The sequence below is a fragment of the Berghia stephanieae genome, chromosome 2 (genome assembly GCF_034508935.2).
Source record: "Berghia stephanieae isolate SIO BIC M18660-M18661 chromosome 2, UCSD_Bste_1.3, whole genome shotgun sequence".
Lineage (NCBI taxonomy): Eukaryota > Metazoa > Mollusca > Gastropoda > Nudibranchia > Aeolidiidae > Berghia > Berghia stephanieae.
Genome location: NC_088361.1, coordinates 89,758,731 through 89,786,086, shown reverse-complemented (window position 1 = coordinate 89,786,086; position 27,356 = coordinate 89,758,731). Strand labels below are relative to the sequence as shown.

At 34.6% G+C, this 27,356-nt stretch overlaps 2 protein-coding genes across 5 annotated transcripts in view; one reads left to right on the top strand and one right to left on the bottom strand.

Annotated features, from left to right (window-relative positions):
- Positions 1-191: 191 nt before the first annotated feature.
- Positions 192-24,737, top strand: LOC144965794 (splicing factor 3B subunit 1-like). 2 transcript variants are annotated; one of them, XM_078901513.1, is made up of 22 exons: positions 192-269; positions 1,348-1,526; positions 3,676-3,762; positions 4,496-4,613; positions 7,372-7,451; positions 8,201-8,420; positions 9,328-9,495; positions 9,825-10,228; positions 10,865-11,074; positions 11,321-11,422; positions 11,636-11,902; positions 12,783-13,053; positions 13,350-13,495; positions 13,980-14,126; positions 14,807-14,932; positions 15,593-15,814; positions 16,200-16,382; positions 17,054-17,232; positions 17,829-18,014; positions 21,207-21,479; positions 21,966-22,182; positions 22,693-24,737. In XM_078901513.1, the coding sequence occupies exons 1-22, from the start codon at positions 248-250 to the stop codon at positions 22,849-22,851; spliced, it is 3,966 nt and encodes a 1,321-aa protein (XP_078757639.1). In that variant the 5' UTR covers positions 192-247; the 3' UTR covers positions 22,852-24,737. The 2 variants fall into 2 exon arrangements, with proteins under 2 accessions (XP_078757639.1, XP_078757640.1); XM_078901514.1 differs by lacking the exons at positions 192-269; positions 1,348-1,526; positions 3,676-3,762; positions 4,496-4,613 and adding an exon at positions 4,951-5,739.
- The window catches only part of LOC144965795 (oxidoreductase NAD-binding domain-containing protein 1-like), a 29,607-nt gene continuing 25,807 nt past the window's right edge, over positions 23,557-27,356 (bottom strand). For 2 of the 3 annotated variants that reach the window (XM_078901516.1, XM_078901517.1), the window contains one exon: positions 27,067-27,356. In XM_078901516.1, the coding sequence (XP_078757642.1) occupies positions 27,190-27,356 (167 nt within the window). In that variant the 3' untranslated portion in view covers positions 27,067-27,189. The other variant, XM_078901515.1, reaches the window with a different exon arrangement.

Sequence of the window (27,356 nt, the reverse complement as noted above, 5' to 3'; positions counted from 1 at the left end):
GATGATGATGATGATGGTGGTGGTGGCGATGATGTAGATGATGGTGTTTGTGGTGGTTTCATTGATAATGGCTTTGTATGAAAGACTGATATAATATTATATTACCTCAATAGTCTTCTACTTCTTTTTCTACAACCCACTTTTTCACCCTTAGATTATGTTTAGCTACTAGCTTAACATATTATCTGGCAATAATCGTTGTTTCGATGTTTTTGATGCTGCCATCTTGAATTTTATTACAACAAAAATGGCTGCGCGAACGCACGCAGGTAAAAACAAAGTTTGTTTTTGTTTCTGTTTTGGGTCAATTCGACTAGTTTATGAATTGTGATTTAATTTGTCGAATTCTCCCATAAACTTGCAATGACTATGGTCTCTACTGTCCACTGAAAACAAACACCCTCAACCTCAAATCATAGCATTATATTGTCCTGTATTTTGCCTTGGCCTGCTGACCTGTAGAGTTAGAGTACTGACTGCTGGCTACACTGAACTGTCGTTCTCCTCCATAAGCTTGTTTTCTCATGGAATGTATTGTCCTCTTTAAAGAAATCACGATAAGGCTAATCTAGAACTAAAGCAGATGTTAGCTGAGAAACCATTTGTGATTGAAATTGTTCACAATTTCATTTCAATTTCAAACTTGGAATTGGAATAGCAAGCAAGGGCAAGGTGTGATTCACAAGAATCGCACAAATAAAATAATAAGCATCTTTAACTTGCATGTTCAAGACTCACTACAGCATTTTTTTCCGGTCGTGCATACACAAATAACATTCAAGTACCAGAAGCTGAGAAAGAGGATACACAATTTTGAATTGATCCACTCCCCCCTCTCCCCGCCTACTCCTCCACTCCTACTCCTACTCTCCTACACTCTTACTCTTAGTCCTAGTCCTAGTCACTAGACCAAGGTCCTATCCTAATATTCCTCCGAGTCTATAGATTTTGATTCAGACATAGACCGTCTAGTATGACACAACACTGCGATTCTTACTGCAATTAATTAATCCACTCACTATCTCCTTTAATTTTCTCAGTCTCTCTTTCTCTCTCTATCCTATCTCTCTCTCTCACTCACACTCTCTCTCTCTCTCACTCACTCCCCTCCTCTCCCCCCTCTCTGTCGCCGTCTCTATCAATCGATGCAATGATCTAGCCTGTCTGTTAATCTATCTCTTGAGCCTTTTTAATTTTTAAAAATAGGAAAAAAAAACTGATGAGACATCCAATGGTCCAATCATATTTGTATATGAATGTCTTATGCATTGTATTAGTTTTACTCTTTTGCAATTAATTCTTCATAAAACACCCCTAACATTTTTGTCTCTTTTTACCTGTTTTTAGAAATCGAAGATGCTGTTCGCAACTTACAAGCAGAAAAACAAAAGTTAGTTGCACCAGCAGAACCTGAAGAGCGACTAGTTGGACTTGGTGCTGAGGGACATTATGATACAGACATTTATGGCGGGACACGCTATGAAGGCGGCTATGTCACATCAATTGCTGCTAATGATGATATGGACGTAAGTTTTTTATTTATGCTAATTCTAAGGCATCTATTAAAATTATTATTTTAGAAAATCAATATGGTTACGATTTTTAGTAGGTACGGAAAACCCAAATTTAGATTATATAATTGTTGTCTTTAAGTGTTGCATTCAATAGGTAGAACTTTTTTTCCTGATTAAAATGATATAAAAATTATTAAAATTGGCTAAAAATTTTAAAAGATATGTTATTTCGAAATTTGTAGAAAATCGCCCAAATATGGGCTGCTTTGATAGCAACCTTTTTGTCCGTTTTCAAAATGCCGTATTTTCATAAATATTCAAGCCAGACTGCTGTAACTTTCTAACAATTCACATCTTTTTATAAACAATATGTGTATTTTTTTTTCCTGAGCTCAACTCTAAGTAAAAAGAAATAATTTGCCCCCAAAGTAGCTGACAAAGCCAAAATTGTCAATTTCAACACAAAGTTACGAAATATCAGCGATTGTGCCCCTTGCCTGAGCCGGCGTATGAGTGAAGTAAATACGGCAAATGTTGAAGTTGTAGTTTCGTTTTCAGTTGGCTGGTGAACGCAAAGCTATAAATCTTGCTTTTGTATACATCATTTTAAAGCTGAGACTTTCTTTTGATACCAGAATCGTCCAAATTTTCAAATTTTTCTTAATTTTTTTATCAATTTAAAGTTTTTAACTTGAAACTTCAAACTTTGAAAAAAATCATAAAAATTCGAATCTGGTATCGAATGAAAGCTTGTTCAATTTTCTTTCTGATGCAGCCATTGACGTAACTATTAATAGCGCTGACGCGATCAGCCGAGCGGAGAGAAAAGAAGACCTCCCATAGTGGGTAGGGAGGTACTTACTGTGTCTTCTATTCCCCTGTACCTGCTTTTCAATTGTTTCCTGTCATTGTCTTGGAATGAGATTACTTGGTTTTGTCCTGATCCTTGCCGGAGTTCCTTAGCTGGGAGGGATATAGTCGAATGTATAGTTATAGTTTTGGGAGATGATATTTTTTTCCTTGTAAATCATCTCTCTGTTATGCATTGTATTATGTTTAGTTTACATATTATATTATAGGATTGGTAAACATTTGAGTGTATTCCTCTTAGTTGGGACCTGTGCTTGTGTTTGGATGAGATTTTTAGGTGATCTCAAACTAAGTACTTTGACAGTGTGCTCTTGGAATCTACACCTGTTCCCTATTTGAACCAATTCCCCTTTGTCTTACCTTTTCTTTTGTGCTTTAATTGTAATTCTATAACTTTTTACTATCCCATTTTCTTCCTTTTTACTGGCGCTGATATGACCTTAATGTGTTGCAAGCGCCGTAAAACCCTTAAAAACAAAAACAATCAAGAAAAGAAGACCGTCAGTTACAATGTTCGAGTAGCGGAGCGCCGGTTTCAAAATCGGAGTTTACTTCTCCTCTTCAACTCAAAGCCATGAAATAACGGCAAATCCTATGAAAAAAGCATAAACATTTTTTAAAAGATGAAGATTTGAGATTTAATTTGATACCAAACTTTACACGTTTTATTTGACGGACTGAAATAGAGAGTGACGATTTGAGTTGAAATTCTCGGTTTGCCCATAAAGCCATGACTCGATAGAGGGTTTGCCGTACCTATTTTTAGCCACTTTTTTGTTGTTGTTGAACATGTGAAAGGTTGACTCATCAGCCAGGCCAAATATATAGCAAAAACGTTTTTAACCAGAGTTTGTTGTGTTTGTTTTTTTGGTTGGGGATGGGAAGGGTCTGATTTTAGTAAAATGCATTTTTGGTTAAATTTGTGAAAATATTTTTGTTTCATTTACGAATGGAGACTTTGCGCATAATATAGTGTCTTGAACGCTGGCAACAACGCCTAGAGAATGGGTTTTAAATAAATTTAGATCTGGGTGCATTTCTTTTAATAAACAAGGTGAGATTGTAAAATCTAGGGATTAGAATTGATTCTGCTGGATGTATCAAAGATGCATTCTTTTCATTAATGGAGCATTTGTGTCACATCACAATGTCATGTTAACCTCAGAGGTATAATGTTTTATTATTTATTTCCCATTCTCCCAACAGAACTTCAAGGATTCTAATGTTCTTAAAGGTTTTAATGTAGACATTGTAACACCAATTTCAAATGATTTTATCTGAATAATTTCAGGATGACGATGATGTTGGAGCTGTATATAACAAGAAATCAAGTTATACAGCACCTCTTAATCTTCTTCATGAAGCCTCAAATGACAAGGTATTGTTTTGTTTTTTGTTACTGGAGGGTTTTTAAAAAAATAGTATTCTATGGAAACAATTCTTACTGACTGTCAGTTAAGGTACTCTGTCCTTTCAGTTTATTAGTAAAGATTCCAATTTTTCAAAAATGGAAAAAAAATTCCAAGTTAGAATGAGACTGGCATGTCCCTTTATGGCTCTAAGATTATGCCATAGATCAAGCTATTTTTTTAATCATTATTACCAATCAATACAGTACTCGCCAAATTCTCGTTTGCTGAATTTCGGCACCCTTTGCAATACAGCACGCTGGGTGACAGAATTTTATCTATATAATTAGTTGTTTCCTCTCATGAGCATTAGATTCCGGCATACTCCAATTCTAGCATGCATTTTAGCTTCTCCCAAAGAGTGGGCTAGAATCCAGCAAGTACTGTAAATCACAGTTTGTCTTCAATAAGTTAGGGCTCCATCCTCTTAACAGTGTTTGTTATTTAATGTCAATTTTTTAGTTTGAGCCAATTACACAGAAAATACCATACATCTCCAGAATTTGTTTGTAATGCTAACATCGCCTGACAACAGAGAGCTATTTGACACTATGCAGTCACAGACATGGTTATTTATTTTTTCTATGTTTCCAAGAACCCAATATTGTATGTTGCATATTCTTTTTCATTAAAATTAATATATGTAATTAAGGTACACAGAAGGTCGTTATTTCACCAGTTGTGTTGTTTGTATTTTGCCAGGACTTTGATCCAATGGCAGAGCACAGGATTCCAAAGATTGCCGACAGAGAAGATGACTACAGGGCCAAACGTCGTAATATGATCATTTCTCCAACCAGATATGATCCTTTCGCTGACGGTATGTCATTTTAAGTTGTTTTGTTATGTTTTATTTTCTTCTGTTTTCTTCTTTAATTTATTGGGTAGAATTTTAATCAGCTATTTTGTGTTAAAATCTTGATAAAGATAATTGTCACAAAAGCTCTAGTCAACAACTATGGCTAGTTAGATCTTCATTTTAATTTGATATCTTATATTTCTTTTACTCTGGTGAACCAAATCAATTGCAATGTGAATCATCATCTTTTTTCTTTGTCTTTTATTTTCCTGATGATTATAATGTTTGGAAATATCATTGATAAAACCCTAACGTGAGTAGTTTAAATATTGAAATTATGAGTTTTCCCCATAAAATAGGGAATTAATTTTCAGCTCTCACATAATTTGTGCCTGATCACATCATGACTGCAAGTATCAAATACCAAAAATATATAGTGATGATTTATTAACGGCTATAATTACAATTAGTGAACTTTATATGTGATTGTAATGCTTGTGCTGTGAATTTTTGTCGGGTTTGTTTTCTGTAATGGATTTTTAAAAAAACATTTGCATATCAATTTTTTGGGTGGGTTTACATAAAATGATTGTGTAATTGCAGAATGTCCTGTCTTGTGTCTTCTTCTTTATGTACCAATATGCTTACTAAAAACCAGTCACCTAATTCAATCAATCATTTCCCTTTTTTAGCTATGGTCTAACGCTGTGGAGACAGACCGATCTTCTGAAAAGTTCAGCATAGCTCGATGGTTCGGGTTTCAACTATAGATCTTAAATCTGAGTGAATGAAAGTGTGTTGTTGGAATTTAATGATTATATCTTAATTTAATCCAGTTAAATGTAAATGATTACTTTTTTTTTAAAGATTCAAGATAAATTCATACAATTGTAAAAGATAAATTTTGATATATTTAAATGATTACGTTATTTGATATCTTTATTTAGATAATGGATTCTAAAGTGAAATATAACAATTAGTCTGAGCAATTAAAGAAGTGCGACTGATACCATGATCGTGATCATTTAGGCCTTAGCGTTACCTCATTCTGTGTCACTTACCACTAATGAAAAGGCTTATTTTAGGTCTGCCACACCATAGTTTACAGATAGATGTGCCAAGCGATCTTTGACAACAAAGAATTTGTGTACGTATGGGTAAGGTCATCATCTTGCATGCTACAAAGCTCTGGCAAAAATGTTCCCATACTTTCCTTTAAAACCAACGTGTGGTAGTTGCATATTGTTTTATTCTAAAAATAAATTATTCAAAACAAATAACTTGTGGATGGCATTGAAAATTTGGAGTAAAAGTCTCAGTATCCCCCGGGCTTTGTGCATTGCATTGATCATTATTGTTACCACTTAATTAGTCTGGTGACAATAATGGTTTTCAATTTATTGGAGGGCTTGTGGCTTCATCTTATTTTTTGTTTGATTTTTTAATTTTTTTTTTTAAAACTGATACAGCTATCCAAACTTTTTGGTCATTTACTCTGTCCCTCTCACTGGTTTATTTCTTCTCTCTCTTTCATTTTATCAATTGCATTCAATCTTCAAACTACAGAACAACCAACCATAATAATTGGTCTCTTTTTTTCCTCATTTATTTTTTTAGTGTCATCATTTAATTTTATTATGGAATTTGGCCACCATGTTCAGTAAATAATTTTACTTTGAATATTGAAAACCAATCCATATCTTGTCGAAAAATATTTTAAAGTAAAGAAACATTTTGGTTGGTTTGTCTGGGTTGGTTTCAACTCATTTTTCACTTTATTGCCACCTGTCCTTCAAATTTTTTTTCTTTATTTTTAACAGATAGAGGCAAAGACTTGCTCCCACTTTGAGATGGATTAAGGTCCTTTGCTTCAATCTGGTTTTACGTTAGAATGATCCAAATGCTGAAAATTGATTTTTATCGCTTATCTGAGGGGTTGGGATTTCATCCTAACATGACATGACATCTTAGTCACCAAGACCCAGAACAACAGTAGCAGCGATGTGACCCAGACTCTGAAAACCTGAATCTCGGCTCAAGTTGCATCTTATCTGGGCTTCTTGAATTGTATACACATGCTAGAATACTCCGAGCTCAAAATGAGCAACTGATTAATGTTCCCATATGTAAACTATCTCTAGCTGAAAATATTTCTCTGTCAGGCTCCCAAAAGTAAGGAACAAATTAGAAAAAGAAATCAAAGACACCCCTGTGCTCAGTAATTTTACGAAACTTTTGAAAACATTCCTATTGAGGCAGGATTTTGAATAGTAATAGTATTTGTTTTCTCTATCGTCATTGTTTTTGTAGTGCCTCAGGGCACTTTGTGGATTCTGCACTTTATATAAATGATTACATATTACATAGATAGATACTACTCCTCTTTTAGTAATAAAGATGAGATATATCTGGTTAGAGAAAATAAAAGGAACATTTTTAGATTTATGGTATAAAAATTTGTTTGTTAATTTTTTATTTGTTTTTATTATTTTCTATTTTGCATTCAAGAAGCCACCTTTTCGTAAAGCAAAGGCATATTGCTTCTAAGTAAAATTGATATTTGACATTTCAAATTCACTTTTCAGCATTTGACTCGCCATGACATAAAACCAGATTGAGATTGTGGGGAAGCAATTATTACAAACTCAAAAGAAATCAATTGCCTCTCATCTGTTTCTAAAGATCATAGAGACATATTTTATTATGAACCTTACATCTTTCTCATTTACCAATTTTGTCACGACCCTGTCGTGACTTCTTTTTGCTTATGTCATTTTAGGTGGTAAAACTCCTGATGTCAATCACATTGGAAGAACGTACCAAGATGTTATGGCTGAGAGGGCACTCATCAAAGAACAGGTTAGTACACACTTCGTGATATTTTCTATTTTAAAGAATTATAATGCCTTTTTAAACCGTCAATGATGGGGGCGTCAAAGAGAAAGCAATGGCTATCCAATCTCTCATGATCGAAGGACCATGATTTTATATTGCGGAGATAGATCATAAACTTGTTTTATATAAAGTAGTAGTCATGCTGGATGACTTGTGAATTTGCCAGTGGTTCTATTATTATTATTATTATTATTATTATTATTATTATTATTATTATTATTATTATTATTATTATTATTATTATTATTATTATTATTTCTACTGCTACTGATGTTATTATCGTCAATATTCCTCACCCACGACTTTATGCTTCAATGACTCAGGGCATGGCTTTAGTAAAGATTTATATAGCAGATGAACGTAAAAAGAAGTCCTGATTTGTCATTATCTCAATTCAAGTGTAGACCAAGATTTTTCATGTCAAAGTGGAAGCCAAACACTTATGAGTACAGTGATGAAATTTATCGAATTATTCTGGTTTTTGGAACATATGGAATTCATTGATGGGATGAAGTCACTTTTTCATTTTTCATCTCAAGTAACTGAATAAAATTCATGAGTGCTACACTTTGAATAGGTCATGGATCCGGTTTAGTAACTTGGTTCATGCTCCTCATTACTACAGAGCAATATCTAGTCATTTTTACAGTAAAATCTGCCAATATTTTGTCTTAAGAATATTGATTTTAAAAATTTATTTTTTTCTTTGAAAGGCTGGATTGCGACAGCAAATGCAAGAAAAAGCCAAAGCAGGAGATTTGAAATCAGTAAATGGATCAGATGCACAACAAAAGCAGGCCTCAAAACGAAGACGCTGGGATCAGGCAGGAGGAGAGGAGGCTCCTGCTAAAAAGAAATCTTCATCTTGGGATGCAGCAGAAGCAGCCACTCCATCTAACAGTCGCTGGGATGAAACTCCAGGGAGACCCAAAGGTGAAAAATCAAATTTTAGTTAATAGTGTCATTCAGTTTGTTTTCAGGATACAAATATCATAACTGACTTGGAAGTTTCATCATAGCTCAGTCTTTTAAATCCATAAGAATAGTCAAGTCAATCCAACTATGATTTGGAGTCGTTTCCAAAGTTTAAAGAGTTCATGACATATTTCAAAATTTCATCCATTTTTCATTGTTACTTATTTTCCAATTGTGTCCAAGCCCGAGAGACGCTCAATTGAGTCTATTTGATTTTTTGAAGATGGATTATCTCATTCCATTGACTTGTGGAAAAAGTCTTCAATTGTGATCTAAATCTTGATTGACCTTAATATCTATTTTAATATGTAAATAAAAAGTACAAAACAATGTCCTTTTTCGGATGCAATAAAGTATTATTATTATTATTGTAATTGAAATTTCACGATGCATGTAATTATTTCTATTTTACTGAACTGTATAAAAGTGCACTTTGAGTAGGTTCTCAAAATGGAAATGTGAGGCGGTTGCAGAGAGGAAAGCTGTAATTTCTCTTTCTTTTTTTCTTCTCTTTTATATATTTATTTTTTTAATGTGAAATTTATTCATTAAAATTTTTTATATTACTGTCATTTATTTATTTTTAAAAAATGATTTTGGACGGTAGGAGCTATTTCTTTCTTTTAAATCATTTCTTTTTAATAGGTCATTGATTGTACTTGATATGTGGACTTTAAGTTGTCTAAGAGGAGACAGATAGTAGTTTACTCTTATAATTTACTTGAGTTCTCTGTTCAAATTAGCCCACCTGACTGCTCTAACGTGATGTTCCTTTTTTTCCTGGTACTGAAATGTCTGGTATGACATTGCTTTTACATTGCTTAATGTAGTTTTATTTACTAAAATCATTTGTTTTATTAACCAGGATCAGAAACTCCAGGTGCTACACCGAGTGCCAGAGCCTGGGATGCAACACCAGGACATGCCACTCCAGGAGCTGCTACACCTGGCAGAGAAGATGCAACTCCAGGACACAGAGCCACTCCCAGTGCCAGAAAGAACAGATGGGATGAGACTCCCAAGACTGAAAGAGGTGCTTTCCTTCTTAAAATATTTACTAAAATGTTTAGTCTCAGTTTTAATTATATTCAGGATTTGTGACACTATTGAACAAGTGTTAATCTGTATTCGTGTTTTAAAATGAAAATTTCTTTCGTAGCTGTAAATGTCATTATTTGCAGATTCCATATTTTGATTTAAATTAAATACAGGATTAAGTAGGAATAGTTTTTTTTAAAGGCTTCACCTTAATTTAAGCATAGGAGCAGACATTTCTATCCGATAAGAGGAAAACATTTGACCATGATGGATGTTGATCTTGCATATTTTTATTTAAAATTTATCTCCATACTTTGGCAATAGAAACCCCTGGACATGGCAGTGGATGGGCAGAGACTCCTAAAACAGATAGAGGGGATTTGATAGAGAGCACACCTACTCCAGGAGCCAGTAAACGTCGGTCACGTTGGGATGAAACACCAGCAGCCACACCCTCTGCCATGACACCCAGCATGACACCAGGTGCTATGACTCCATCAATGACCCCAAGCGGTATGACTCCCGGAGGAATGACCCCAAGCATGACCCCTAGTGGTGTGACTCCAACAGGCTCCAAAGCCATGGCTATGGCCACCCCAACTCCCGGCCATCTGATGTCCATGACTCCTGAACAGATTCAAGCTTTCTCATGGCAGAGGGAAATTGATGAGCGAAATCGACCATTGACAGATGATGATTTAGAGTCCATGTTCCCTCCAGGATATAAGGTATTGTGTCCATTTACACTATTTATTTATAGGTTAGTGGGGATTAGATTTGACCATATTCTTTTGGGGGGGGGGGGGGGGGGGGATTATGGAAAAAAATATAATAGAGATTTCTTGATTAATTTTTTTTAATCATTTTTTTTTTCAAGTTTTTAGGTTTCTCCAAGCTATACAAACATATTTATCTTCTCGTTTGTAGTTGGGTAATAAATATTAGCCTGCTGGTGGCCTGCTTGAATATGACTTGGAAATTCCATCTGAATTTCTCTAAGTGTTGCTTACAATTGATGAAGAATCTTTTTTTTGTATTTAGTGCAATATCCACTGAGATTTAAGCACTTCACAAGGGTCCCAAGCAAGCAGCAACTGTGAACATGTAGAATGACAGCCAGCAAAGTGCCACTTTAATTTCTTTTAAACAACAGAGGGTTCAACTTTCTGCTGCTCACAGCGCAATTAGGACCTTTAATCTACAGGTTGCAATTCCAGTGACATGCTACTAAACCACAAAGCCACACAAAATAGTTGTATATGCATTTATTATTTAGGTCCATATAATTCAATTTGTATCTGTTGAAATATCCTTTAAGATCAAATATGATACTAAGAATTGAGTTGGTTTTTTTTTTTCATCAGGTTCTTCCACCCCCAGCTAGTTATGTCCCAATCCGCACTCCTGGTCGTAAACTTCTAGCCACACCGACACCTATGGCAGGGACTCCCATGGGTTTTCGCATGCAGACTCCAGATAACAAAAGTAGCAAGGAGATGGTTGTGGACATGCAGCCTAAGGGAAACCTTCCCATGATGAAACCAGACGACATGCAATACTTTGACAAATTATTGGTAAGTTCAAGTTAATCATAATACTTAAATCATTATATGTATGTGTTTTTGTTTTATTAAATCAAAGCTTCTTAAAAGTTGTTATATATTTTAAAATAATTTCTGGAATTTTTTTGTGGTTTTCTAATTTTTTTTATTTAAGTATGGCAAGTAACCAATGGTTGGTTAAAATTTACTAGTGACATATTTATGGTCGTTCATAATTATATTTATAAATCATCTAATTTTATCATTTAATCTACCAAGGTTGATGTGGATGAAGAGACCTTGTCACCTGAAGAACAGAAAGAAAGAAAGATCATGAAGCTTTTGCTGAAGATTAAAAACGGCACACCTCCAATGAGAAAGGTAACATTTTGATGGTTTGTTATCAAAAATAAGCAGAATAGTGTTCTCTCTTAAAGTAGAATTTATATTTTAATGATTCTTCAGAATGCCCAAAAGTGTTACCATTATAAGATTCCTTGCTATTGTTGTAGTAACAAGATTTTCTCCTTGTCATTTGGAGACATGTCAGTAATTTTATTCATCGTTAATCCGCTATTGTTTTTCATTCAACAGGCTGCCTTGCGACAGATGACTGACAAAGCCAGGGAATTTGGGGCAGGGCCCTTGTTCAACCAGATCTTACCTTTACTTATGTCCCCTACACTTGAGGATCAGGAGCGCCATCTACTGGTGAAAGTCATTGACAGGATTCTGTACAAATTGGATGACTTGGTCAGACCTTACGTGCACAAAATCTTGGTGGTTATTGAACCTCTGTTGATTGATGAGGACTATTATGCAAGAGTTGAGGGAAGAGAAATCATCTCTAACTTGGCTAAAGTGAGTTGTAAAAGCTGTTGTGTGTGTGTGTGTGTTTTATGGGGGTTGGGAGAATCACTATTTTTGTTTGTTTTTTTTTTGGTCTTTAAAGAATCTAATAATTTTAATGTTATTTTTTTTCATTTTAACTGATAAATGTTTTAAGGTTTCTAAATTCCCTGCATTACAAGGTCCATTAAATGTCAATGATACAAATGTGTTATCTGTCCTTATTCAAGGGTTAGGTAATTAAATAAAAATTCTTTTACATTTAGAAAGAAATTAGTTTCTATCAGTCAATTACTGGGTGGGGTTCCTGACCTCCCATAGTGGGCAGGGAGGTACTTACTGTGTCTTCTATCCCCCTATATCTGTTTTCCAACTTGCTTTCTGTCTTTGTCTTGGAATGAGATTACTTAGTTTTGTCCTGGCCCCGGCATGTTGGCCTTACTGAGAGAGAAACAGTCAAATGCCTAGTTATTGTTTTGGGAGATATTTTTTTCTTTGTAAATCATCTCTCTGTTATTTATTATTATATTTGTTATTTTTAATGTATAATGAAATGTAAGCATTTGAGTGTATTCCTCTTTGTTGGGTCTTTAACTTGTGTCTCGGTGAGACATAGGTGATCCCAGATTAAGTACATTGATGGTATGCTCTTGGAATCTACATCTGATCCCTTTTGTTCCCAGTTCCCCTTTGTCTTCCTTTCTCTTGGGTGCTTTAATTGTAATTCTAGAACTTTCTACTATCCCATTTTCTTCCTTTTAACTAGCGCTGATATAACCTAAATGTGTTGCAAGTGCCGTAAAACCCTTAAAAACAAAAACAAAACATATCAGTCAATCATGGAAAAAGTTGATCATTCCTAATAGAATCCATGCTATGTTTCCTTTCTCAGGCTGCTGGTTTGGCCACCATGATTGCTACTATGCGTCCTGACATAGACAACATGGATGAGTATGTCCGTAACACAACAGCCAGGGCCTTTGCCGTGGTGGCATCTGCCTTGGGTATTCCTTCCCTTCTCCCCTTCCTGAAAGCAGTGTGTAAGAGTAAGAAGTCATGGCAGGCCAGACATACAGGAATCAAGATTGTCCAACAGATTTCCATCTTGATGGGCTGCGCCATCCTGCCTCATCTCAAGAGCTTGGTGGAGATTATTGAACATGGTGAGGCTGGGTTTTATTTTTTTTTAATTGCTTTTTGTATTTTCAAATCTAAAGAAGTCATTGCATAGTCCTGCCTGACCAATAATGTAATAATGAAAGATTTCATCCACATTAAAGTAAAAGTAAATGTTTTAAAAATATTTTTTCAATTATCTCTAAAAGATCCAAGTATGTATTCCTTATTGCTGGTTGATCAAGTTTCTGATTTGTGATAAAAATCATCACTTGGGGATATTGTTTATTGTTTTGTCTTTCAAACATTAAATTTCTTTAATGTTTACAATGTCACTCCTCAGGTCTAGTCGATGAACAACAGAAAGTAAGAACCATCACTGCCCTGGCTTTGGCTGCTTTAGCAGAAGCTGCTACTCCCTATGGTATCGAATCCTTTGACAGTGTCCTCAAACCCTTGTGGAAAGGTATCAGACAGCATAAAGGAAAGGTGGGGTTTTTATTCATTTTACAGATAAATTAACTTTCCAATGATTTAAATTCCTTTTTTGGTCTGATTTTGTCATTGAAATTTTAAAATTAATTTGAATGTATTTTCCTCATTCAGTGAAATACACATTAATATTTTGACAAATGAGGGATCAGGCATTGCTGTAAAATAAAGATCTGAAAAAAGTGTATGAAACAGTACCAGATGACGCAGAGAAAACAAAACCCAAAAAATCATTCTAAGTCCCAAGGCCCCCAGTCGAAGCAGATATATATTTTTGGGACATTTAAAAAAAATTTTCCTTGTATGTTTCTCTTTGCTTTGTCTGGCGCATTTTCATACACATTTTTTTCAGATTTTAAAATTAAATTAAACATTTTAAAAATGCATTTACACAAGATTCACTTTGCCCAGTGCACTTTACTCTATGACTCTTTGCTACTTAAACCAAAAAGTTGTTTATTTATAATATTTCACTTTACAGGGTCTTGCTGCGTTTTTGAAAGCCATTGGATACCTGATCCCCTTGATGGACCCTGAGTACGCTAATTACTATACTAGGGAAGTCATGTTGATTCTTATCAGGGAATTCCAGTCTCCTGATGAAGAAATGAAAAAGATTGTACTCAAGGTATGTTTTCTCCCCCCCCCCCCCCCCCCCCCTTCCTTTTCTGTCTCTCTCCCCCCCCCCCCCCCCCCTCTCTCTCTCTCTCTCTCTCTCTCTCTCTCTCTCTCTCCCTCTCTCTCTCTCTCTCTCTCTCTCTCTCTCTCTCTCTCTCTTATATATATATATATATATATATATATATATATATATATATATTTTTTTTTTTTTTTTTGTAGTTGCTTGTTTTAAATTGACATTTATTTTTCATTTGCTTCAGTATTATAAAATATTTATTCATACTGTTACTTTTCTTTTCCTATTTTAGATGTTAATGTTAAATCAGTTTATATGTACTTTGATGTTGGTTACTTAAAAATTGTTCATGTTGAATATTTGACACCACTTGAATGCATCTTTCTATAGATAGTTCGAAGATGACGTCACTCAGGTCTTTGTTATTGTTTTTTGCCATCCGCGTTTATGAGTAATGCTCACTGAACTGTATTTACCTGACTATAAACGTTCATGGATACACACAGTTTTGTGTGTTGGTGCGTTATACTTCCGGATGGCAATGTTATGAGCTTCTTAGCCAAGCGCATCTATATGAGTATTGTTAGTGATGTCGGATTTTTTTTAAAAAAGGTTTGATGAATTTGTCACATGGAATGGAATGATTAATGTATTTAATATCTGATTTAAAGGTAGTGAAACAGTGTTGTGCCACTGATGGTGTGGAATCACAATATATCAAGGATGAGATTTTGCCACCTTTCTTCAAAAATTTCTGGAACCAGAGAATGGCCCTGGACAGGAGAAATTATCGACAGGTAAATAATAGTCATCATGTAGATATAGTTTTTTCAGGTACAGTAGGATATAATATATAAAGTGTATTCTTCCAAATTTCTCTTTTTATCTAGTTCAGAGAAAATGGCTTTCTTTTTTTACTGCATCTTTGATGATGTTTTATGAATGGTTAATAATACTATGCTAAAACTTTTTGCACGAATCAGATAAAGTCAAATATGCGTTTCTTAATGCTTTTGGAGATTTTTTTTTTTTTCTCTCTTTGTAAATCAAATCTTTGTTATATGAAGATGTCATTGAAAGAGTATTGAGTGTGTCTGCCAAAGTGAATATCATGTACTTGTGTATGGTTGGAACTTTTAAGGTTGTCTTAGACACATATACTTTTGTTCCCTGTTTGAACCATTTCCCTTTTCATAGACTTAGTAGGATGTTTCTGAGCACAACTAAATTGAACTCTCTTGAACTCATTATTGATTTTAGGACAAATTTGTTCAATTTTCCATTTATATGAACTTGCGAGAGAGTTAAGAGCTATAATGATTTGACTTTCACTTTCTCATCTTTCTTTTTACAGCACCTATATGGTTTTTAGAGTTTCAAGCACATTAAAATTCTAAAAAGCAAACATAGTTTTGTTTTTCTTTTTTACAATATTCATATATCTTTCCTCGTTTCAGTTGGTTGACACAACAGTAGAAATTGCTAACAAAGTAGGAGCAGCTGAAATCATTGGTCGTGTGGTGGATGACCTGAAGGATGAAGCTGAACAGTACAGGAAGATGGTGATGGAAACAATAGAAAAGATCATGTCCAACCTTGGAGCAGCGGACATTGACTCAAGGCTGGAAGAACAGTTGATTGACGGTATCCTCTATGCTTTCCAAGAACAGACCACAGAGGTATAGAATAGTTTAGTCTGTTATTGTCAATTTTTGATTAAATTTTTTTTTTTTTCTTTTCTTTTGTATTTTTGTAAATGATAACATTGATTTGAATATTTTTTAAAATTTGGAAATTGCAGTCTATTATTCTATATTTAAGTTAATGTTTTACCTTAGCTATTACAAAATATTAGTTGTATATTTTAAGCTTCATTCCATCTCATTAAGCTGAACCTGACATCAAGTTCCTAATGACAAATGATTTTAAAATTGCTATGCATGCGATGTGAAACCTAATTGATTTTTTGATTAATTAATTAATCCAAGCATTTGAATGAAAACAAAAAAATAATAAATAAATAAATAAAGATTGAATGTAATCTATTATTTTGTCTATTGACAGGATGTGGTGATGTTGAACGGATTTGGCACTGTAGTGAATGCCTTGAGTAAGAGAGTGAAGCCTTACCTACCTCAGATGTGCGGTACCATCCTCTGGCGTCTCAACAACAAATCAGCCAAAGTGCGACAACAAGCTGCTGATCTTATTTCTAGGATCGCCATAGTCATGAAGACCTGCCAAGAGGTTAGACATCCCCTTCAATGTTTTTTTTAAAATCCATATATGAGCCTATGCCAGAAATTATAAACAGCTTTTGTATATGGCAATATCCACTAAACGTGCTCAAAGCATTTTAAAAGGGGTCTCCAGTCAACAGCAACCTTTAATGTGTAGGAGACACGATGTTTGTCGGGTGCTTATACAACTTTTTTTCTGAACGATGATCATGCTGTTACCGGCTAGGAACTAATTTTACACCTGAGTGCAATGAGAGAATGTGAGTAAACTTTACTAAAGAGACTTTTATTAAGGACTCAACTCTGTGCTGACCCGTGTCTGTTTGAATGCAAAACTAATGTAAAATTATTTGCGCAAATACTTACCAAGGCTATGTGTTGTCCAGAGGAGAATTAAATATTCACTACACCCAAAGGATGGTTATGAACAGTGGATCGGTTTTTTATAACCAATAATTTCTAATCATCCCTGGTTTACCACACAATATTAATTATGATCTTCTATTTAAACATTTTATATTTTAATGAAAAGATTAATAAATTTTTTTAAAATTTTATAGTTTAAAAGTTGTATTAACATTTGGCTGGCATGCATATATAATAATTCTTCTTGTACTTACTTGTTGAGGTAAAGGAACGTAATATAACTCATATCTCTTAAACTGCTCTTTTATTTAGGAAAAATTGATGGGTCATCTTGGTATTGTGTTGTATGAATACTTGGGAGAGGAATACCCAGAGGTACTGGGTTCAATCCTGGGAGCCCTGAAGAGTATTGTCAATGTGATAGGAATGACCAAGATGACGCCTCCAATCAAGGATCTCCTTCCCAGATTGACCCCCATTTTGAAAAACAGGTATTTTGGGCAATACTGATTATTAAATCAAGATGAAAGATTTCCATTTTATCCTTTTCATTCAAAGCTTTAATATTTTTCATCAATATTTCTTTTGTCCTTTTCAAGAGTTTGATACAGAATCTCTTCTTTTCTTTTACGTTTTCCTCTCTTTTCTTTTCTATCTTTCTTTATTTTATTTTATTCTTTTCTTTTCTTTTCTTTTCTTCTCCTTTTTTTTTTTTTAACAACTTACTCAAATAATTAACACCCCTTTTTCCAACTCATTTTTAAAAAAAGAAAAGGATAACCAATCTTTTAGGAATTTTTCATGTATCTTTTTTTTCTTCTTCTTCATATCAGACTGACTTGATGCTTTTATTTTTTTTAAATCATCAAAGTACGAAGTTTTGTTTTGCAAATTTTCTTTTACTGTACTGCTTTTGTTATTTATTGAGTATCCATTCATTTATTTCTTTAGGACCTTATTCAATATCCAAAAGAAATAAGATGAAAAACGATTGTCAGCCAAGAAAATATCCATGGATATTTCAACTAACTTTATAAAATTCCGTTTCCTAAATTTCCAAGAATCTTTTCTTTTTATTTCCCTTCAGACATGAGAAAGTACAGGAGAACTGTATTGATCTGGTCGGTCGTATTGCTGACAGAGGTCCTGAATTTGTCTCAGCGAGAGAATGGATGAGAATCTGTTTTGAACTGCTTGAATTGTTGAAGGCTCACAAAAAAGCTATTCGAAGAGCTACAGTCAACACCTTCGGATATATTGCCAAAGCTATTGGGTAAGAATTTATGTCTCAACCTGATGAGTGTCAGAAATTGAATTACTGAGAATTTGATATATCATTGATTGCTTTTGTATGATAGTTGATTTATTTTTATTCTATCCAAATCTCAACGATTTTTTTGTTTGATAAGCATGATCTAGACCTATCTTTTCCTCTCTCAACTCAAGTTGTAAAAAAAGAAAGCCATTCAGGGCCACAGGACCATGGAGCCGGAGGCTATCCAGTTTTCTATAGCGTGAAACGGACAATAGCAATTGCTTGCCACCCTTTGGATAGGACACTAGTCTATCGCAAAGTACTGTTCGTCAGATCTAACAGACCCAGCTACCCATTCACTGCTGGGTAGACAGGGGATCAGAAAAAAATATATCGATTGCAACTGGGATCGATCTTGGTCTCTTTGCTTGTGACACTGCGTGGCATTTTCCCCTCTGAGCGGTATTTCAGTGCTAGGTCAACCTGACCTTATTAGTGGGGTCAGCCCATGGGTGTAACAGGTAGCGGTCAGGGGGAATCTGTGATGCCGCTGATGGTAATTAATTGTTGCAATATTTCATGGTATTGCTCAGTTGCTAACACAAATATGAAAATTGTTCCCTCACCACAAGCAAAGCAAAGGTTTCTTTCATCATATGCCATGGTTGATAATAATGTATCCTCTTAAGACTGCTCATAAGAGAGGTGTCAATTTAGTGGTTTTTGAGCTATCAATGAAATTAATTTGTTGTAATTTGCATATCAATAATTTAATTCCCAGCGGCAGAAAATGATTGAAACAAGCATCATTATAAAGTAAAATTGATGATCTTGACACATGCCAAGTTTTGTTGTCCGGGCAGTAAAACCTTAAAAGATATGAATTTTTTATTGTAAATTTCATATTTGGCATGACTTGGTGAGATCCTTATTTTCTCTCCCATAGTATTCCATGCCATGAATTATGTCCAAATATCAGTTTAGGAATAAAATATAAACCATTAGACGAAAATAATACTAATATTATTTTTTAAGCATTTAACTGATTTAAATATTATGAGTTTTGGGCACATTTGAAAGCCAACTTTTTAATGGCTTGATAACTTTTTTCTATACTTAAATCCCTTACGATTCAAGTCAAATTTGTTTTTTTTTATGACTGTTAGGCATTATAGTTTGAAGATGTATACGGTACTGCTTTTGTGTGGTTGTCTCAGGAAATGCCGACTTTATAGTGTCATATAGGTGTCAATGTTTAGGGTATTCTTGCATGTTGAATAAGTAATATAATGTAAGGTCAAGTTCTCCTTTTGTGCATAAGTGAATGTGTTAACTTTTTATAGACTGAAGCGTCCAGATATATATGGCAGTGATATCCCAAAAATTAAATAAATGATCTTGCTGTGGTATGCCTGTGGTGTTATACTGATTTGACTCTGGTTGTTATTCAGTTGTTTTATCTCTAAATTTGACTGACTGGAGTTCAATGGTAAATCAGATGACTTTATAAGACAATGACTAAGTGTGTATTCTTGAAGGAAAGGAGATGATTATATATAACCTGTATCGACAGTGTGTTCGTTTTGAATGTAGTTGGTCAATAAGGAGAAAAAGGTTACTAATTGGAATAAACTATATGCCCTCATAATTTTGAATCCTCTTTTGTCCACATACTATGTCCGTCTGTTTGAGCAAATCATCTAATTTAACAGTACCAGTGGTTAGTGTTAGTTGTAATTGATGATTGTTACTGCAATATTTGTAGCATGTCCAGTAACCTTGTTGTGATTGATTTTTTTCTTGTATAGAAGTCATACTTTATAGGCAGATTGATAGTAAATTGAGATATTGACATCATACACAATATTGGTTTTTAGTCTTTACTGGACAATAAAATATTATCTTTATGAGTTATTTTACCACATAAAGACATAAATCATATCAGTTCACTGTTATGATCAACACAACTGTTTGAGAGGAACGGAATTGGTAAAAACAATATACAGAACTTACTAAACCATGAATAAATCAAGAAAATCAACTGCCAATATGATAATATTGCACAGGAACATAGATGCATATATGTACTTTTTATATTTATTAAAATTCTTGAGATACTGCCGCTGAGTTTTGAATGACAATTTTTTTATTTAAGTGCACCATAATTTACAAGCACTTAAAATTAGATCAACAATTTGTGATATTCAAAGAAAACTATTAACCACAAGAATGTCAAATGTTCATTGATGTTTAGAAAGACAACTGATTTTTCAAATCAAAATAATGAAGTGAAAGAGTCTGTTATTGTTTTCCCGCTATACTGACAAGACCATAAATATCCATAATTGCCCCCATTGGACACGGCACTGCCTGATACCAGTTGAACTCCAATGACCTCATGCAGGTAGCGAGCAGGAAGGGTTATTGGTCCCTTGGGAGTTCCAACTGAAATAGCGCTGATTCCACGCAGTGGTGAAACAAGAGCTCTACCAACTGAGCTATTGTAAGCCTTATACAAATCATTTGTAATTTAGTATAGGGGTTTTTTTTTGGGTGGTCATAACTGTTTACTGCCTTAAATGATTATAAAATCAAGTTATTTCATTCAGTTTGATACCCTAAAATGCTGGGTGGGGATCCTGACCTCCCATAGTGGGCAGGGAGGTACACACCGTCTTCTATCCCGTTATATCTGTTTTCCAACATGCTTTCTGTCTTTGTCTTGGAATGAGATTACTTGGTTTTGTCCTGGCACTGGTGGGATCCTAGCTGGGAGGGAAACAGTCAAATGCATAGTTATTGTTATGGGAGATGATATTTTTTTCCTTGTAAATCATCTCTCTGTTATGTATTATTATTTTTATTTTGAATGTATAATGTAAGCATTTGAGTGTGTTCCTCTTTGTTGGATTTTGTGCTTGTGTCTGGATGAGACTTGTAGGTGATTTCAAACTAAGTACATTGGTGGTATGCTCTTGGAATCTACATCTGATTCCTATTTGTTCTCAGTTCCCCTTTGTCTTACTTTTTCTTGGGTGCTTTAATTGTAATTCTAGAACTTTTTACTATACCATTTTCTTCCTTTTTACTGGCGCTGATATAACCTAAATGTGTTGCAAGCGCCGTAAAACCCTTAAAAACAAAAACAAAAACATACCCTAAAATGACTTTGTAATGAGTTCTTTCCTTTCCATATTTTCTGTTTCGTAGACCTCATGATGTTTTAGCTACACTACTAAACAACTTGAAGGTTCAGGAGCGTCAGAATCGTGTGTGCACAACAGTAGCCATCGCCATTGTGGCTGAGACCTGTTCCCCATTCACAGTGTTGCCCGCCTTGATGAACGAGTACAGAGTACCTGAATTGAATGTACAGAATGGTGTACTCAAATCCTTGTCCTTTATGTTTGAATACATTGGAGAGATGGGAAAGGATTATATCTATCCTGTGGCCCCTCTACTAGAAGATGCTCTTATGGACAGGTTGGTTTGATTTTAACATAATGTCTACATAATTGCAGTGCTCAAATAGAAATAATACTAATAATTAAAAAAAATTATAGGGTTATGTTTGTTAATGAAATCATGTTTTAAACTATACTATTGTAGCGCGATTTTGACTTTTAACAAGTGGGCATGAAACAGATCTTAAAGTCAACCTCTTTCATCTTCATTCTACATCATAGCAAAAAATATTGTTTTATAAGATGTAAATTATTCGGGAATTAACTTTAAAATATCCTAGGCTTTTTAAAGATTTCAATATGTGTTTGATTGTTTTAAAAGATCTATCATCATTTTATTTTTCAATCCTTTTGGCTGGTGTGCCATGGTACTTACAAAGAAAAGAAAAAAAAATGAAGCACATTTTGATGAAACTGATAGCTGTTAATTTTAGATATTGGAATTTAGAGGAAAAAAAACAAAACTGCATTATTAATTTTATTTTCATGTCTTCATCTCCCACAGAGATCTTGTCCATCGTCAGACAGCCATGGCAGCCATTCAACACATGGCCCTTGGAGTGTGTGGATTTGGCTGTGAAGATGCCCTCGTCCACCTTCTCAACTATGTGTGGCCAAACATCTTCGAGAATTCACCCCACGTTGTACAGGCTTTCATGGGCGCTATTGAAGGGCTTAGAATGGCCATAGGACCCTCCAAGATATTCCAATATACTTTGCAGGTAAGACAGTCATTGGTTCTTTTTTTTTAATCAAATAAGCAGCAGGATAATGGTCAGGTTTGTTTTTATTTAAATTAATTATTATGAGCTATGCTTCTCATTTTAAAAAAGTATTTCTGTTTTTAATAATAATAATAATAACAATAATATATAGTCCTTTACCACCTTTTCCATTATAAATGTTCAAAGGGAGGTTTACAATAATATAATCAGAAATGTGCATTCATATCATGTCGTATTTGCTCTCAAAATAACCATTGTGTTATGCTTGTTTTCATTGCCAAAAAACTTGGGCTAAAATCTCTTTTGTTTTTTTTTGTTTGTTTTGTTTTGCATCTTGTTGCCTGATTTTAGCTTGAAGTGACTCAAGTATACTTCATTGACACTGTGTTGTCAGAAAAGCACTGTAAAGAGTAACATTTCTTGATCAGTCACATATCAACATTCTATCTCTGAATAGTATTTTTATTGAAATATGTCTTATTTGTTTTGTTGTTGCCTTTTTTTCAGGGTCTGTTCCATCCTGCGCGTAAAGTCCGTGATGTGTATTGGAAGGTTTACAACACTGTGTATATTGGTGCCCAAGATGGAATGATCCCTTCCTATCCTCGTATACCCAATGATGCCAAGAATCAATACATGCGATATGAATTGGATTATGTCTTGTAGAAAACCAAAAAAAAGCAAATTGTTGATGTAAAATATTGCCCAGCACTCTAGTACGGTCTTTGTTACCCTCACATAGGTTCTCCTATTCATGTAATCTATGGCCTTGAAATGGTCTTGTGTCAGAATGACTGATGTGCTGGAAGTTGGATTTGTAATTGTAAAAATGTGAAACGTAGATCAAGTTTATGTTTTATTGAGGAGAATGAACACTGATGTGTAAAGTGCAAAAGACTAAAATATCAGATTTCTGATCATTTTAACTTGTAATTCGCTTATTACGACTATGTTCATCCTGACATAGTACCATCTTGAGCTGCTGGGTGACATATCTTGTATGATAAATTTCTTCTTTCTAATTCAGACTGGTTCCCTCACTCTTTATCCTTTCCACTTTTTTCCCACCCAGGTGTATAATAGGGTCTTCATTCACCACGTCATTTTTCTTAATTATCTTTGTATGGGTTTTCTTAACCTTTTTGTTTTTACTCCTATAAGATCAGATGATCTGAATTAATTGTGAAAACATTTAAGCGAAAGAATGGGATTTACTTAAACACGAACACAACAAACAAAAATGGAATTGGGATACTCAATTATTGTTTATGAATGAAATGCGCATAAATTATAAATGCCAATTGACAATCTGACTTCTGACCTCATTGTCACAAAATAGACTGTTTATCTTAATCTCATTTTTACTCACACTTTTTTTTTTTTTTTTCGATTTATTTTTGCTTGGACTTAACTTGCATTTGTGGGGCTACGAATAGTTGTATGATAGAGGCAACTATTTTAATTTGTACAGTGTATATACACATCATTTCATTATAAGGAAAATGTATGTAAACAATATAGGATTTTAAGGAAATTGCGATTCCTAATCCAGTTACGATATTGTTCTATATTCAGATGTCAAGACAATGGGAAAGATTTTTTTTAAAAGCATGATATGAAGCCAGATTTGTCAAATAATTTTTCAATATTTCCAGGTTTATTATATGAAGTTGATAGATTTCTGAAATACTATTGTTCTCTAGATATGAAATGATTTTTCTCTATTTTTCATTCAGATCTATGGTGTCATAGCTTACTATGAGTGTTGATTTCTTATAAAGAGTTTGTAACTGTTGCAACAATCATGGAAAAGTTGCGTGCTATGTCTTGGCTTTTCCTTACCTAATTGAATTGTTTTTAATTTCAACCAAACGCAATGATAATGCATCTCATGGTTTGCATATTTGGTTTAGTGTAAATGTTGCTGCTTGAAGTATGAAGCAGCAAATAACAATGAAAATTAGAATGGATGCTTCAATTTACCCAGTTAACTGCCGTACTCTGGACATGTATGAAACAATTTGGCCAGAAAACTCTCGATTGATTTAAATGACCTTCATCTTGGACTTCATTTTGGCAACAATTCTCAAAGAGATTTTGCCAAAACGGGGGTCATTTAAATCTATCGATATTTGAAAGACAAGTTTTCTGGCTAAATGTTTAAATACGTGTTTTTCCAGAGTACGACAGTTAACTGGCTAATTCCCAAAGACATATAATGTGGATGTTTTTTTTTGGATTCCCCATTGTCACCAAACACTATGAATGTGAGATGAGATGTTGTCAAGCCTCAACAATGCCAACTTTTTGTCTCACATTCAGCCTCAGTGTCTTACTCATTTTGTTTTTGTTTTTTTTTTTCTGATAAAGGGGAAATCCAAACCATCCACATCGTAAAACTTGGTGTATTGAATTGAAGGTTCTATTCCATTTTTCCATTGATATTTGAGTTAGTGTAAATGCCCATGATGTTACTGATGTTCATTTTAATGTTATAGTACTACATTCACACTCGTGTCATGTGTCTGTTGAATAAAATCATATGTACAGATTGTCAGTCTTTACAATTTATTTTGTTTTTATTTACATCATGACACAATTTACTCAATGAGAGGGGACCTGGGTGGAGTCTTCTGATTTCCCATAGTGGGCGGAGAGGTCACTATTGCTTAGGTCTTCTATCCCGTTATATCTGTTTTCCCATTCACTCTCCGTCTTTCTGGGTGGGATCCTGACCTCCCATAGTGGGCAGGGAGGTACATGCTGTGTCTTCTATTCCCCCCATAACCGTTTTCCAATTGTTTCCTGTCATTGTTTTGGAATGAGATTACTTAGTTTTGTCCTGGTCCTGGGCGGAGTTCCTTGGCTGGGAGGGAAACAGTCGAATGTATAGTTATAGTTTTGGGAGATGATATTTTTTTCCTTGTAAATCATCTCTCTGTTATGCAATGCATTATGTTTAGTTTACATATTATATTATATGATTGGTAAACATTTTAGTGTGTTCCTCTTAGTTGGGACCTGTGCTTGTGCTTGTGTCTGGATGAGACTTTTAGGTGATCTCAAACTAAGTACTTTGACGGTGTGTTCTTGGAATCTACATCTGTTCCCTATTTGAACCAATTCCTCTTTGTCTTACCTTTTCTTTTGTGCTTTAATTGTAATTCTAGAACTTTTTACTATCCCATTTTCTTCCTTTCTACTGGCGCTGATATGACCTTAATGTGTTGCAAGCGCCGTAAAACCCTTAAAAACAAACAAAAAGCAATCTCCGTCTTTGTTCTGGATTAAGATTGTTCAGTTTTTTTTGTTTGTCCTATTGGTGATCCACAGCTGAGAGGGAAGTAGTCAAATACTAAGTTCCTTGTTTTGAGTGAGAGATTTTTTTCCTTGTAAATTTTATCTCTCTTTATGTACTATTACCGTTTTTAGTTTTTACTTTATTGTACCTACTCTGTGAACATTTGAGCGTATCCTTTATAACAGGATCATTTGCTTGTGCATGGATGAGACTTTTAGGTTATATCAAAATAGGCACATTGATTAAATTGATGTGGAATCCTCAGTTCACCATTTTAACTAGTCCTCTTTGCCTGACTTTTTCGTTGGTGCTTTTAACTTCAGAGCTACAACTTTTTCCCCAATCATTTTCCCTTTTTATCGGTGTTAGTAGTAGTTGTAGCATATGGCGACCCCTCCAAATTCATTTCGTCAACCCAGCTTCGAAAGTCTTTTTTCCGCCCTAAGAACTGTTTCATATCCATCTTTAGTTTAAGTTTAGTTACTGGAAAGTGGAGGACGATGTGATCGCTGCCTGACATTTCGGGCAGGCATCACTGTTCCCAAGTTTCCATCTGCACATATTTGATGCAGTTCTTCCATGTCCTGTTGTTAAGAGGCGATTTGAGGAAACCCAGTATTTCCTGGCGTTGTGGAATGCAGGTATTCTTTTAGTGGGATTTTGTTGGTGCTGAATTGACCTCAGCACCTTAAACATCTAAAAGCAATAAGATGAGACGTGGCCATTGGGTCAGGGAGGTCAAAATTTGCTGTTTCTATTATTATCCCTAAATGTGACCAATCAGATTGTTTTTCTTATCTAAAATCAGTTAACCTGACGCAGTCTTGGTAAAAATCGGCTAGTCGTTCAAGTGAACAAAATTGCCTTAGTATTTCTCTTGTCTTAATTTTCCTTAGATGCTTGCTCATAACCCAAGGTAGACTGTTTCCTCCTCAACCAAGGACTCCGATCAGGGTCAGGACAAAACCAAGTAATATTCCAATTCCAAGACAAAGACAGAAATAAACCTGGAAAAGCAAATATTACAGGGGGGGGGGGGGGGTAGAAGACAACAACAGTAACCTCCCTACCCACAAATGGAGGTTAAAAGACCCCCACCCAGATACACACACGCGATAAAACGTAAAAGGTCTGCACATCCAGTTAAGATAAACAATGGGGGGTAATTCACTTTGATTTCCTATTGTTGTGTTCACCGAGACGATTTGCAGGTCTGATAACCCCAATTGGTATGGCGGGTGGTTGGATGGGAGCATCACCCTTGAATCATATACCTATGATGTTCGCATGGGTTTGCGATCCGATAGTGATGTCGTTTCTTCTTCTCTTTACTAGCCTATCCTGCTTCTTTGGTTTGTGATTGTATTTTTGACAGGGGATATTTTGTTTTCTGTAAATCTTCTGCCTGTTTGTTCTTGGTTATTTATAATTTAGCTTATGATATCTTTAGGTTATGATTTTGATTTACATTTGTACTATTTTTGTTAGATTGCTTGTTTTTTTTTTTGTTTCAGCGGTCTCTCATATAACCTCAATTGTGTTGGAAGAGACCTAAAGCAACAAACAAACAAACAAACCAATTGGTATGGACTCATTGTTGTAAAGTAATGGAAATACTCTCAAGCCAAATGATATAGACCATTGCAACCATGCCCATGTTAAATCAAGCCCACGACTGCTTATAATGATATGAGTGGTAAACTTTACCACCATTTTTCATAAAGGATTTGCTTTGAGTCCAGGCCCGCCTTCATGCAATACATCTCCATGTCGTCTATGAATCCAGGGGGACCACAGACGTATGCTTGTAGCCTGTCTTTGTTGAGTTTGGAGATCTGGCTTTTTATGACTGAATCTGTAATTCGGCCAT

Coding starts and splice junctions, on each gene's coding strand:
- LOC144965794 (XM_078901513.1), top strand. CDS start 248: ATGGCTGCGCGAACGCACGCAG. Junction 17,233..17,828: donor ACCCCCATTTTGAAAAACAG/GTATTTTGGGCA, acceptor ATTTCCCTTCAG/ACATGAGAAAGTACAGGAGA. Junction 21,480..21,965: donor GAAGATGCTCTTATGGACAG/GTTGGTTTGATT, acceptor CATCTCCCACAG/AGATCTTGTCCATCGTCAGA.